Below are 15,070 nucleotides of genomic sequence, written 5' to 3' on the forward strand. Positions count from 1 at the left end.
TGTGTGTGGTGAGTGAGTGCGACAGTGTGGACTGCGTGTGTGTGGAGTAACCTCGCTTCACCAGGCGTTCCGCAGCACCCGCGGGAAGCCTGGTTTCTATTGCGAATCAAGCCGTGTGATCCGGTCTAAAGCCCGACCTACTGTATCCGGTTATTTTACACCCACACAATACATGCGAGAAATGTTTCCGTATCCGGTACTAGACCCAGACCGGATCAGCAACTTCTAAAGCAACTTGATCCCAGTCTAGTGGAGTGGAGGTGGAGTGCAGCACTGTTTCCCAAACAGTGGGCCGGGACCCATTTGTGGGTCACGGACACATTTCATTTCTTCATTATTATTATTATTATTATTACCCTTATTGTTATTATTATTATTACCCTTATTAAAAAATAAAAACATTCCCCAAAAAGCTTTCTATGAATAAAATAAAAATATTAATTTCATTAATAAATAATAGAAAAATATAACAACCATAAATTATGAAAAAAAATGTAGTTTGGAGTGTTTTTATATTGCAGTATTGATATTTTTACTACTTTTTTCCACCACTGCAGGCGAGGACCGTGTGACCTTGCTTGCGATTGTTGAAATAGCGCCGCTCTGTGGCTGTTTGCTCCAACGACAGAATGGGCCCCTGACCTCCATGTAAAATTGGCTATTTTGTCCAAAATGTTGAGGGGAAAAAACTAAGCATATTTGATTGAACATGACACACGCTACAAATTGCTACAAAATGTATCCTATTATTTTGGGCATAAACCAAAAGCTGAAGCCTAAGAGACACAGACCAAGTAGAATTTGTTATTTTATCTTGAACATTAGTGAGGACAAATTATATGAAGATGGGAATTGAAAAGTGGTTAAGTTGTCTTTAAGAAGATGATTTGACAAATGTTTTATTTATTAACATTTTGGACAAAATAGCCAATTTTCCATCGAGATGCCCACTCTTCCATAGTGGTCACTCTTCTTGTATCCAGATGTAGCCTATAATTGCCTAATAGCATTATAATCATTGCATTGATTGAATACTTTCTTAACAGTTAACAGGGGTACAGGGAGTCAAGTATACAATACAAGGTCTGCTAAAAGGACTTTTCCAAGAAAGCCTATGGCTTGTTTCCATTAGGGTCTTGTGTCCTCAATTCATCAAAAAATGAAATAGGCCTAATGTATCGGTCAACACGGTTTACCTGGTAGCCTAGTTACTTTGAGGAGCAATTGATTTGTTGCGCACATTGACCATTTACCCTGTCTTTTGTTGACTAGTGTTTATGCCTCGTTGTTGTAATCCTATTTTGGATTTTGTAAGTTCCTAGATCGGCTTAAACTGTGAATTGTAGTAGTTATAAAGTGCTATAAATTCATAAAACACATATCAACCAAAAAAGACATAACACCATAAAATACATGTTTGAAAAGGGATCATTGATTGATTGAAGACTTTATTAGAAGTTTGCATGGGGAAGGTACTGTTTCATGAAAGTACAGTTAGATGTTTCATCTGTGCATCCTTTGATTGAGAAACGTCAATGTCTTTGATTCTGTCAAATTATTTAACAGAAATGACAAGTGTTTCGAACGAAACACCTGTTTATTAAGTTCTGGAAGGAATACTCCATCCGACCTTCGGCCCTCTATGCATGGCAGGCAGTGTTATGCGAAAAAGAGGCGGAACAATGGGTCGGCGCGCCTTGGAGCATGATTGACATGCCCTTCGTCCAATAGCTATTGTCCTGCGGGAGTAAAAGAAAGACGGTTCTGTATTTCCTGGCTCGCTAGCGCTACTCATAGGATGGAGTATGAACTGACAGAACGAAGATAAACGCATTGTTTTACACAGGTGGTATCAAAGAAGTATCGAAGTATGGATACCTTTTGACAACACCAGAGTTCAGTCTGATGTGATAGAACCCCTTATTTGGGCAAGACTGAAACATGACAACATATTTGAGCATGACTGACATCATTGTGATGATGCGAAAGAACAGCAGCATAAAAGTAAGCCGCATCATGTTTGAGAGCAGTAGCAACTCATTTCAATTTAAACTAGGGGTTCAAGTCCCACTATACTCATTTCAAGATTGTAATGTCAAGTATTCACTGGTTAATTTCTTACTGGACACCCCTAAAAGAACAGAGGTTGGAGCCAACTGGTTAATAATCTATTATGTTTTTATACTAATGTCAAGTTAAACCTTTTTAAAGCTGTAATACTTTGTGAGTTGTAGCCTTTGGACATTGATTAAGACACAGATCACAATGCCAACGACCCCCCTGGCAGTGGCCATCAACACTTTTTCCCTGTGTCTGTTCAAACAGCTGTCAGAAAACAACAACACTGGCAATGTGTTCTACTCTCCTCTCAGCATCTCCTCTGCTCTGGCCATGGTGCTGTTGGGGGCTCGTGGCAACACAGCAACACAGATGTCAGAGGTCCTGCACTTTAAGGATGACTTGCATATGGACTTTTCTAAGCTTATAGGGGGTGAGGACTGGGCGTGGCCTTGCGAAAATCGGCCACTTCCGCCCGCCATGTTTGTTGCTATCTTTCTTGTGAGACTCTTGGATAAAAGGAAGCAATGACTGGAGAACAGCAATGACAGTTCGCTGTTTGTAGATAAGATGGATTGGTCAATGCAAGTGTACTCTATTACAAGTCGAAGTCCAGTAGGCCTATTCAAAATTTACATGAGTAAAAGTTTAAAAGTATTGGTAATGGTATCAAAATGTACTTAAAGTACCAACAGTAAAAGTAGGCCTACTCATTGTGCAGAATGTCCCTTTCAAGTTATCAAAACATCTTTTGAAAATAGCATGGATCTAACATTGTAAGCTTGTAGATCGGCTATTTTCAAATGGTCAAAATATATGTATATGCTGAAGTGGTTAATGATGTTTTGTAATAATAATCACAATCTACAAAGTATAGTAGGCCTAGGCCTAGCATTACGAACTAAAGTTTTGAAATAAATGCAGTGGAGTAAAAGCAGGCCTACAATATTTGGATCAGAGATGTAGTGGAGAAGAAGTAAAAATATTGGCAAAGTACATATAACTCAAAAGTGTAGGCCTACTTAAGTACAGTACTTAAGTAAATATACTTAATTACTTTACACCACATAGCGTGCCTACAGCCAGTTATTGGGCCACTGCCAAGACGACTTGCAATTTGACTCGGCCATTACTCTGTCAATTTTCATAAAAAATTTAAAATTTAAACGTGTCCATATTCACTGGAATGTCTGCTTTCATTTGCTGGTGCTCATTATTGTCTCCCAATAAAAAGATATCACGCTAAAATCGCGACTTCGGCTGTCCATGCATGAGCGCAGAAAGAGCACAAGCAGATCAGAACAGCCATCACATTCATCCATTGCTTTGGAAATAAAGATCGGTTTATAATAATATAACATTCCTATAAACAGTAAAATGTGTGTGATCGTTATGTTGATCAAATATGGTTTTATTGAAATGCAATCAAAGCCTAGAGCAATTGAAGTAAAAGTATCGTTGCTTGCTCAACAAGTAGAACTAGAAATACTGTTCCTTCGAAACAGTGTGGGCTCGATTCCAACCCAACAAATAGGATACTTTAAGGTACTGTAAGGTACAGTACCCTACAGTATTGTACTGTACCTTACTGTACTGTACTGTACTGTACTGTACTCTACTGTACTGTACCTTACTGTACTTTACTGTACCTTACTGTACTGTACTCTACCTTACTGTACTATACTATACTGTACTCTACTGTACCGTACTGTACCTTACTGTACTGTACTCTACTGTACCTTACTATACTGTACTTTACTGTACTCTACTGTACTTTACTGTACTCTACTGTACTTTACTGTACTCCACTGTACCTTACTGTACTTTATTCTACTTTACTGTACTTTATTGTACTTTACTGTACTCTACTGTACTTTACTGTACTCTACTGTACCTTACTGTATTGTTTTGTACTTTACTGTACCTTACTGTACTTTACTGTACTCTACTGTAACTTACTGTACTTTACTGTACTCTACTGTACTGTACCTTACTGTACTTTACTGTACTCTACTGTACCCTACTGTACTGTACCTTACTGTACTGTACTTTACTGTACTCTACTGTACCTTACTGTACTATACTATACTGTACTCTACTGTACCGTACTGTACCTTACTGTACTGTACTCTACTGTACCTTACTATACTGTACTTTACTGTACTCTACTGTAATTTACGTTACTCTACTGTACTTTACTGTACTCTACTGTACCTTACTGTACTTTATTGTACTTTACTGTACTTTATTGTACTTTACTGTACCTTACTGTACTTTACTGTACTCTACTGAACCTAACTGTACTTTTACTGTACTCTACTGAACCTTACTGTACATATTCTATGTGTTCTAGAGGTGTATATTGAGTGCATATACTGTAGGTTAACAATCCCAGATCACATCTGTCCTCCACTATGTCTATAACCAAGGTGTTCTTCTATGTGGCCACTCCAGACTGAGGAGTGGAGCATGACTTTTATTGTGTTTGTGGATCTGATTTGAAAATGCATCGGTTGTGATATCTCCCTGAAAACCAACAACAACCACTAGTACGGCTGATTGTCCCTGCGGGTTCTAGGATATATACTGTAAATCCCATTGCCCGGGATCCTAAAACCTTATTCTTTTTAAGAACAATTTCTAAAACACTACAAAACATGTCTCAAAGACAAATACAAGCAAACGTCTTCACAGTAACACAGTAACAGTTGTTTGTGTGTGTGTGTGTGTGTGTGTGTGTGTGTGTGTGTGTGTGTGTGTGTGTGTGTGTGTGTGTGTGTGTGTGTGTGTGTGTGCGTGCGTGCGTGCGTGCGTGCGTGCGTGTGCACATTGTAGATCAACTTCATAGCAGTATTAAGTGGTCCATCTATGTTTTTTATTAATAATAAAATCTGCAAAGTAACAAGTAACTGAGGCTGTCAAATGCTGTATTTATAGTAGAGTATATGTAACAAAAATGGAAAGTAGAGTAAAAGTACCTCAAAATTGTACTGTAGGTACAAGTACTTGTATATACTTGAGTAAATGTACTTAGTTACTTTGCAGCACCACAGAACAGCCAATGACAGACAGGCCTTTAATCACAGCTGTCTCAATCAGTAGAGTGGAGAGGGACATTTATAGATATTTGTAGTTTTAACTCAGAATATATACATCACAAAGCTTAGATATTTGGATCAAATCAGAGAGCAGACCTGTGTGAACGCAATGATATAGATAGCATATCTGAAGTGTGAACACTGCAGCCACAGCGCCTTAACATAAACATGGGTCTATTATCCTTCTCTCCACTCACTAAACCCATTGGAAATGCATTGGGTGCTTAAAGTTAAACATTTTATTTTTTTATATTTATACTACAAAACATTTCAAAACCAAAAATACAAGCACACGTGTCCTCAGTAAGCTGAACACATAAAAATTTGAATGGTGTTGAAAGGTGTAAGCGTTTAAGAGATGAATCGCGCCAAAGTTTTGAGGATACTGACTGACTGATAGATAAATAATGAAGATAACATACGTGTGCTCGCCTTCCAGGCGAGCCCACAACTAGTACAGACTGATCTTGATGCATCCAAGACCTAGCAATGGCAATGGCTGCCAAAGTGGGCGGAGTTAAGCCCCGAATCTTGCGGTGATGTCATAACCGACAGTCCCTATAAGTGACCTGAACAAGTCAGGGAAGTCCTACTCTCTCAGCCTGGCCAACCGTCTGTATGGAGAGCAGTCCTACCAGTTTGTTGAGGAGTTCTTAAGCGCCACTAGAAAACACTATGATGCACAGCTGGAGCCTGTGAACTTCTGTGGCAACGCAGAAGGAGCCAGGATGAACATAAACAGCTGGGTGGAGAAACGGACTCAAGATAAAATCAAGGATTTGCTTGTCCCGGATGTGGTGGATGGACTTACCAGACTGGCATTGATCAATGCCATCTACTTCAAAGCCAAGTGGGACAAGGCGTTCCATGAGGACCACACCAGTGATGAACAGTTTAGACTCAGCAAGACTGAAAGCAAGCCAGTGAAGATGATGTACCAGGACTCTAGGTTCCCTCTTGCTTTCATTCCTAAGGTCAACTGTAATGTCCTGGAGCTGCCCTACACGGGGAAAGAACTTAGCATGCTTGTCTTTCTTCCCGTTGAGATGGAGGACGATACAACAGGCCTGGAGAAGCTAGAAAAGGAGTTGACCTATGAAAAATGTATGGACTGGACCAATCCAGACATGATGAAGCAGGAGCAGGTTCTGGTTGGCCTGCCTTGTTTCAAGACAGAAGAGATGTATGACATGAAAGAGATCTTGATCAAGATGGGCATGGTAGATGCCTTTGACGAATCAACGAGTGACTTCTCTGGCATATCTCCAATCAACGACCTGGCTCTTACCATGGTGGTGCACAAGGCCTTTGTGGAAGTGAACGAGCAGGGCACTGAGGCAGCTGTCGCCACTGTTGCCCTTCTAGGTGGGAAGTGTGCAGGCCCTCCTCGCTTCATTGCTGACCACCCCTTCCTCTACTTCATCCGACACAACCCCACCATGAGCATCCTCTTTGCAGGCCGATACTGCTCCCCTCCTTCAACTCAACTCAACTGAAACTTTATTTATAAAGCACATAATACAACGACCAAAGGCTGACCAAAGTGCTGTATACTGTAGGTTAAAAACAAAGAAACAACACAGAGTTGGGGTCCTGCATGGGTTAAAAAAAAGTACAACTGGCGAGGCATAACACTTCTGTCCGTCCCCAGTAAGGTTTTTTTGTGTAAAATCCTTCTCGAGAGATTTGATTAGATCCTTACCTTATGCAACATCATCGAACAGTGTATTGAGTGAAATCCCCCCCCCCCCCAATTCAGGGAACAATTATATCCTGCATAATTATTGGCTTGTGTTACACACTTAGACCTATATAATTACATCTAAATGAGAGTAATCTTGGTTTCTTGTCTCTCACTGGTTATTTTCACAAACTGACCGCATGTTTTCCAAGTTTCGTTGAAACTTGCAAGCATTTATATTAAGAAAGATAGTTTGTATTCAGATTGACAGTCATTCTGTTCACTTCAGTTATAAATATTGCCAGTCTGCTGCTCAGGTGTACTGTAGCAGGAATTGAAAGGATTAAAGGAGTAGTTCACCCACAAAATGACTTTTCTCTATTGATTAGCCCACCCAAATGCAATCACTACATACTTTTACTTTTGAAAATAGGACTTTAACTTATAACAGAGTATGTCTTCATTGTGGTATTGCTACATTTACATAATAGAGAGAGAGAGAGAGAGTTTGTGTGTGTGTGTGTGTGTGTGTGTGTGTGTGTGTGTGTGTGTGTGTGTGTGTGTGTGTGTGTGTGTGTGCGTGTGTGTGCGTGCGTGCGTGCGTGTGCGTGTGTGTGTGTGTGTGTGTCTAGGCTGCTCAACAGTGCCACTTGGTTACCCAGGCTTGCCACTGGTCAGCCTGTGACATTGCAACTGTTCGTACTGCATAGTTGAGGACAGAGTTGAGTGGGAGCCGGCTTCACCGCTCCAAAGATCTGTCTGGTTAGTACAGATAATAATAACACACATTCTCTAACCAGAACACCTGGCCTGATATAGTGCCACCGTGCTGCCAATTTGACACAAATAGCCTACAGAGGGACAGGGTGAAAACATCATCTCCGCCTTCTGGCCTGTCGAAAGATAGTGTAGTTTAAATCGCCTTTGTTGGATGTGTATGTACATTGTTTACATCCACTTAAACATGCGCAACTGCAGCAATTCTCAGTTTCTTTGCCAACACCAGTTTTTGCAACGTGATAGGCCTACAGCCATAGGTCTAGGATCAGTAGATGTTTCATCTGTGCATCCTCTGGTTGAGAAACGGCTGTCAGTCAATGTGTTTGGTTCTGTCAAATTATTCAAAAACTGAAATTGCATTGTTTTACACATGGTATCAGAGGTATCTAGTATGGATACATTTGACTAGAGTCCAGTTTGATGTCATAGAGCCCCTTATTTGGGCAAGACTGAAACAGGGCTCCATTTTTGAGCATGACTGACATCATGGTGATGATGCGAAAGAACAGCAGCATAAAAGTAAAATGCACCGCAACTACTGCATCATGTTTTTGAGGCCTGTAGCAACTCATATAAATCTAAACAAAAGTTGAAGTCCCTCAATGTCAAGTATTCGCTGACTAATTTCTTACTGGACACCCTAAAAGAACGGTTGGAGCCAACTGGTTAATATAAATCTATTATGTTTTTATACTAATGTCAAGTTAAACCTTTTTAAAGCTGTAATACTTTGTGAGTTGTAGCCTTTGGACATTGATTAAGACACAGATCACAATGCCAACGACCCCCCTGGCAGTGGCCATCAACACTTTTTCCCTGTCTCTGTTCAAACAGCTGTCAGAAAACAATAACACTGGCAATGTGTTCTACTCTCCTCTCAGCATCTCCTCTGCTCTGGCCATGGTGCTGTTGGGGGCTCGTGGCAACACAGCAACACAGATGTCAGAGGTCCTGCACTTTAAGGATGACTTGCATATGGACTTTTCTAAGCTTATAAGTGACCTGAACAAGTCAGGGAAGTCCTACTCTCTCAGCCTGGCCAACCGTCTGTATGGAGAGCAGTCCTACCAGTTTGTTGAGGAGTTCTTAAGCGCCACAAGAAAACACTATGATGCACAGCTGGAGCCTGTGAACTTCTGTGGCAACGCAGAAGGAGCCAGGATGAACATAAACAGCTGGGTGGAGAAACGGACTCAAGATAAAATCAAGGATTTGCTTGTCCCGGATGTGGTGGATGGACTTACCAGAATGGCATTGGTCAATGCCATCTACTTCAAAGCCAAGTGGGACAAGGCGTTCCATGAGGACCACACCAGGGATGAACAGTTTAGACTCAGCAAGACTGAAAGCAAGCCAGTGAAGATGATGTACCAGGACTCTAGGTTCCCTCTTGCTTTCATTCCTAAGGTCAACTGTAATGTCCTGGAGCTGCCCTACACGGGGAAAGAACTTAGCATGCTTGTCTTTCTTCCCGTTAAGATGGAGGACGATACGACAGGCCTGGAGAAGCTAGAAAAGGAGTTGACCTATGAAAAATGTATGGACTGGACCAATCCAGACATGATGAAGCAGGAGCAGGTTCTGGTTGGCCTGCCTTGTTTCAAGACAGAAGAGATGTATGACATGAAAGAGATCTTGATCAAGATGGGCATGGTAGATGCCTTTGACGAATCAAAGAGTGACTTCTCTGGCATATCTCCAATCAACGACCTGGCTCTTACCATGGTGGTGCACAAGGCCTTTGTGGAAGTGAACGAGCAGGGCACTGAGGCAGCTGTCGCCACTGTTGCCCTTCTAGGTGGGAAGTGTGCAGGCCCTCCTTGCTTCATTGCTGACCACCCCTTCCTCTACTTCATCCGACACAACCCCACCATGAGCATCCTCTTTGCAGGCCGATACTGCTCCCCTCCTTCAACTCAACTCGACTGAAACTTTATTTATAAAGCACATAATACAACGACCAAAGGCTGACCAAAGTGCTGTATACTGTAGGTTAAAAACAAAGAAACAACACCGAGTTGGGGTCCTGCATGGGTTAAAAAAAAGTACAACTGGCGAGGCATAACACTTCTGTCCGTCCCTAGTATGTTATTTTGCGCAACTGCAGCAATTCTCAGTTTCTTTGCCAACACCAGTTTTTAGGTCTTTTGTAAAATCCTTTTCAAGAGATTTGATAGTGCCATAGATGTCAAGCTGAGAGAGGAACAGGCAGTATTTCGCAAAGGTGGAGGTTGTATCGATCAGATCTTTACCCTATATGCAACATCAACGAACAGTGTGTGTGAGTGGAATGCTCCCTTGTATATTAACTTAATTGACTTTAAGAATTAATTTGATCGTGAGGGGCATATGGGGCATATGGAATGCCTTCCAAAATTGTCAACATTATTGGGAAAATCTATGAACACTTTGAATGTAGTATCATCCTTGATCATCCGTCGAATCCAATGGACCCTGTTCTCCTAATATGGAAGACCTTGATTTTGCAGATGACCTGGCAGTAATGTCATCCACTTGTACCCACCTCCAGGAAAAGTCTGACCAACTATGCAACGATGCAAAGCAAACTTGTCTGTAGCTGTACATCAACCAGAAAAAGACCCAGGTTAGGTCCATCAATACACCAACAGCACTTCCAATTACCATTGATCGAGAGGAATGGCTGTAAAATGGCTATCTATCTAATCTATCTAAAGGGAGTATTGTATTATAGCACTCATCATATAGTCAGTGTAAAACCATTGTCCATTACCTGTCCAGTATCGCCATCTTGTGGCTCTTTGGTTTCACTGTATCACTGCTGCAGAATGTATTCTTCAGCAAACAATTAATATACTGTATTCCTGCATATTATAGGCTTATGATTATGTTATCATCATGTCTAAATGAGAGCCATATTGGTTTCTTGTCTCTCACTGGTTCTTTTCACACATTGACTGTTTTCCAAGTTTCATTGCAAGCATTTGTAAAATAAATATTTCTTATAAGATATGATTCAGATTGACAGTAGTATTAGGCTACAGTAATCCTGTTCACTTCATTCCCTCTCCAGTCTGCTGCTCGGTCTATTTCATGCCAGACAGGCAAGAAGTGAGTATGAGTATGTTAAAAACATGCCATGAAATGGATGACATAAATCTACCAGGGATAGGATCTTTTTGTTGTTTGTACATTTCCCTACTCTCTCTGATCCTGTGAGCATGGAAATCTGTTTATTTGTATGAGGGAAATGTAAAGGACCAAAGGAGCTGTGAGGTTTAAATACTTTCACATGGCTAATTCAACACAGAGGATTTTACTGTTTACTTGATAGCTGTGATGCGGTGCGTCTTGATTCTTCACTGTGGATTATTGTCAGTAAAGAACACCATCCTGCCACAATGTATGATTATGAAAGGTAGTGGTTTTGCATGCAGTGTCTCCCATCAAAATATGTCATCCCTTTAACAATTCCATAATGTTGCATGTCTATTGGATTATGTTTGAAAATGTAATAAACATATTATATATTTTTTTTAAAACACTGTTAACCTGGTGTTGTCATTATCAGTGAACAATTTCAAAATAGCAGATCTGTTAGCTCACTGCCTTGTGAGCTTTTATTGTTGATATTCTATTACGCTTTTTGGTAGGCCTACTCAGATACAGTTACAATACTCTAATCAACTTATTCTAGTTAGGCCACAACATTAATGAATGAATGGCATGTTGAATATGACGCTAAAACTATATAAGTGGATTTCCCAGAAATGTCATAGAATAATTGTCCAGCAATAAACAGATTATTATATGAGCAAGCATCCTTCATCATATCTAGAATGTAGGCTACAATGAAAGAGATCTACAAGGCAATCAACGATTTTGACTTGAAAATGAATACTTGCTGAAGGAATTGAAAGAATGAGTATTACAACATCTGACGTCTGTCACGCAGAACGGCATGTCCATTTATTTCACACTCTGCACTCACACTGACAACGCAACACACACACACCTCTTCTCTCCTTAAGTCCCGACCCCCACCTTTAAGCCCAATACTTTTAGTTTTGGTACTTTAAGTATATTTTAAACACTTGTAACAGAGTATGTCTACATTGTGGTATTGCTAAATTCACTTAAGTGAAAAATAGGATGAAACAGATAACATGCTAGTGGGTAAGGATGTATACAGCAGGGGGAAGGTTGTTGAGGGTTCTTGTAGGTTTCTTGAGTGGAAGCCATTGAAGGTCTTGGAGGAATGTGCTGTGTTGTGGTCTTTGGAGCCGCTGCTGATGTAAAGCGAGCAGATGATTGCTTTTGGGATCTGACTCCTTTCCTCCTTAGTCCATGATCTGGAAACAGAGAAACAAGAGAGAGCATGTATTTATTATTCTAATTTAATCTAGACCATTCGTCCAAATAAGTTCATTTTACAAGAAAATGGTGAGACCATGAAAGCTGTGACTTAAGAATTACACAGAGTGAACAGATAATATTTGTGTCTACAAACACAAACCGTGTGTGTGTGGGGAGGGAGGGGGGGGGGGGGTGTTGGAATGGAATGTTCACAATAGATTCATCAGTGTTAAATTTACTCTGAGAGAGAGCACGTTGAATGAGATTGCAAAACGTTACCTTGCCTCCCACCATCTGCTCGCCTCCCACCTTCACTCCTCCTCACTGTCCTCCAGATACTGGGGATCAAGGTCAGCCGGCCCTGAGGATGAGATAAAAGTATACAAATTACAGCATTCACTGTATTGTGGAAGTCAGATACTCAGATTACTACAGAGTATGTCAATTTGAATTCAAAGTCAGTCTTTAAACTGTATTAGCCTACTCCAAACCTACCTTCTGGCACTGAGCCAACAGCAGCTGGCTGGCCAGGGCTGGTAGAGCGGCTCTCAGCATCTGGAACTTTGGACTTGAACTGTTTGAAGCACAGGTCACCAGTGATGATGTGGGAGTAGATCCAGGACTCATACCAGTCCACTCTGGCGTAGACGGTGGGCTTTCTGGGACGAGCACAGCCCTCACCCCAGCTTACAACTCCAGACTGGACCCAGTCGGATAAGATATCCTTGCGGCTGACCATTGGACCTCCAGAATCGCGCTGATAAGACAGAAATTAACATTGATTTACTCTTCAGTTCTAATCAATTATGGCTAAGATTATATGGGATCTGAATAGCATATCATACTTTACAAGTGTCTTTGCCTCCCTTGTCCAAACCAGCACAGATCATATTGTCTGTGATATGTCCTGGATAGTAACCACGGCAGCGTGGGTTGTCAATAACTGGAACTTGGACTTGCTGCAGGCACTTCGGGGGCGGCAGATGGACTGTAGATGGAGACAATAAACAGCAGAACAATCTTATCAGTCTGTAGGCTCTCACTTGCGGCTGCCTTGGCTTAGATAGGCATAGTATTAACACTTCCAACCTTGCACCCATATTTTGGTCACGTTGTAATAAAATTGCAGTCTGTCAAAACATTATTCAATGGAATTCTACTGTACTTTGTCAAATGACTTGGTCACCAGGGTGCCATTTTCTCCATTTCAAGTGACATATGATGTCATGCTCACCTCCCTCTTGGATGAAGCCCCAGCCAAGGACCCAGCTGGGAGTGCCGTGGCTGAAGACGCTGCCAGTGGCTGCCAGACACACACGCTTGATCTTGTTATTGAACGTGACTGGTGAAGTTAGCTGGAGCAGAGCCACGTCGTTGTCTGGATAGTGATATCTTGGATGACACACAATTCTAGCAACATCTCTGGTCACTCCAGGTGGACCGGTCATCAGCTTCAGCTTCCCAAAGACAAGGCTCAAATCTTCTGGTCTGGAAAACAGAAATGGGCAGGGAAATGTTATATTCTCTTTCTGAGTCTCACATTGCGACACATTGTGTGCTCGTACGGTAGATACAGCAGGCTATTTTCTATTGTTTGCAACATTTGTTATTGATTGATTTGGGTCTAAACTGAAAAAATAAATAAAAAAATAAAAAAATAGCTGAACATTTTGGGGAACCGCTGCACTTAGAACTTGTTTCTCCTATATCGCAATCAGGCCCCAGCTGCTAAACATTAGGCTATAAATAACTTCTGTCTGTCTCATTTACCTCACGTTTGTGTAGCAGTGAGCAGCAGAGAGAACCCATCTATTGTTGATCAGGGATCCACCACAGAAATGTTCACCATTAGTCTTGTTCTGAACACTGACCACAAAGGGCCATTGTTCTTCCCTGGCATCCGTACCTCCAACTATGTAGTTGGAGGTGTTGTTGTCATAGGATGGACCAGGTTCAGGAGCGGAACCTGGAGAATATTGATACATACAGTATAATTAATACATTTGACTCCATTATAAAGTGACAATTACAGACAAAAAATAATAATTTTACATTTGACTGTTAGGCCTGCTATATATACCAATCAATGGTTAAAAATACATGTTGCATCATCATTAAGTAGATACATAAAACAATTGCAATAGAAATGAAACTTGTCTTACAGCTTCCGATGGTGGCAGAGAGAATCAGAAGACCTCCGAAAGCGCAGACGTAACGACTGCACCATTTGAACTGGGCTGGACGAACTGGAGAGGACACACACAGAGAGACAGAGAGAGTGTGAGAAAAGCAGGGTGTAAAATCTTTGAACCTAAAAGGAAGTTAAATAGCAATATATAATAGCATTATCTAGTAGTATTTTTCTGTAAGTTGTAGTTGTAAAATCTCTTACCATCTGTCATACTGCCAGTTAGTTCGAGCTCAGAGCCTTGCATGCTGCAGACAGCCATGGTGATGCCCGTCTGTTCCGTGTCAAAACTAAATGGTGAACACAATATTTTATACACGTTCTGACGCCCACGAAGGGGAAACTCCTGCTGCCAGGTGCTACATTGCATCGCAAAATAGAGACACAAAATGATGTGTCACTGCGGATATCACAAATCACATGCTTTTCCAAGACTATAGTAGCAATTCAGGTATTCCAATCTTTGTTGTTTTCAAACTTTTTCACATACTGTATACTGTTTGCCAGGGAGCGGTTAGGGGTTACGCGTCTTACTCGAGGACACTATGACACATAGAGCAGAGCCGGGGGTCAAACCAGGGACTGTCTTGTATTCTCAGGTGACCTCTCAACCCATTCAGCTATGGCTGCCCTATTTCATTCGAAAAATAGCCCTTGGCCCATTCTGAGGGCAAAGTTAAAGTGTTCTTTTATGATCTGACCTACAGTAAAGGTACTGGAGGTTACTGTCTTTGGTCCATTCTGAATTCTGACAGTAAGCATTGCTGGAGTGTATCTCCCATGTCAAAGTACACTGCTGGTGCCTGAGCCTGTGCGTGTGTGTGACCCCAGTATCTCTGTCAGATTAACTATGACTGTGTGTGTGTGTGTGTGTGTGTGTGTGTGTGTGTGTGTGTGTGTGTGTGTGTGTGTGTGTGTGTGTGTGTGTGT

General features: G+C 41.3%; 3 protein-coding genes across 3 annotated transcripts in view; 2 read left to right on the plus strand and 1 right to left on the minus strand.

Moving 5' to 3' along the window:
* Window positions 1–2,265: 2,265 nt before the first annotated feature.
* On the plus strand, window positions 2,266–6,652 carry LOC308297287 (leukocyte elastase inhibitor-like; the record flags this gene model as incomplete). Its single annotated transcript, XM_080740700.1, has 2 exons — window positions 2,266–2,491; window positions 5,712–6,652. 2 exons carry the CDS (start codon window positions 2,266–2,268, stop codon window positions 6,650–6,652), a joined length of 1,167 nt encoding a protein of 388 aa, XP_080596826.1.
* A 1,739-nt stretch (window positions 6,653–8,391) lies between these two features.
* Window positions 8,392–9,546, plus strand: LOC308297288 (leukocyte elastase inhibitor-like; the record flags this gene model as incomplete). The annotated part of the gene is made up of 1 exon (XM_080740701.1): window positions 8,392–9,546. The coding sequence occupies one exon, from the start codon at window positions 8,392–8,394 to the stop codon at window positions 9,544–9,546; it is 1,155 nt and encodes a 384-aa protein (XP_080596827.1).
* Window positions 9,547–12,263: 2,717 nt separating this feature from the next.
* LOC308297289 (ankyrin-3-like) overlaps window positions 12,264–15,070 on the minus strand; it is a gene marked incomplete at both ends in the record, with an annotated part of 206,468 nt that continues 203,661 nt past the window's right edge. The window contains 6 exons of the mRNA XM_080740702.1: window positions 12,264–12,313; window positions 12,448–12,696; window positions 13,187–13,440; window positions 13,723–13,918; window positions 14,115–14,198; window positions 14,345–14,430. Of these exons, the coding sequence (XP_080596828.1) occupies window positions 12,264–12,313; window positions 12,448–12,696; window positions 13,187–13,440; window positions 13,723–13,918; window positions 14,115–14,198; window positions 14,345–14,430 (919 nt within the window). The remainder of the gene's footprint in view (window positions 12,314–12,447; window positions 12,697–13,186; window positions 13,441–13,722; window positions 13,919–14,114; window positions 14,199–14,344; window positions 14,431–15,070) is intronic.

Source organism: Nannobrachium achirus (assembly GCF_963921795.1).
Source record: "Nannobrachium achirus genome assembly, chromosome: 13".
NCBI lineage: Eukaryota > Metazoa > Chordata > Actinopteri > Myctophiformes > Myctophidae > Nannobrachium > Nannobrachium achirus.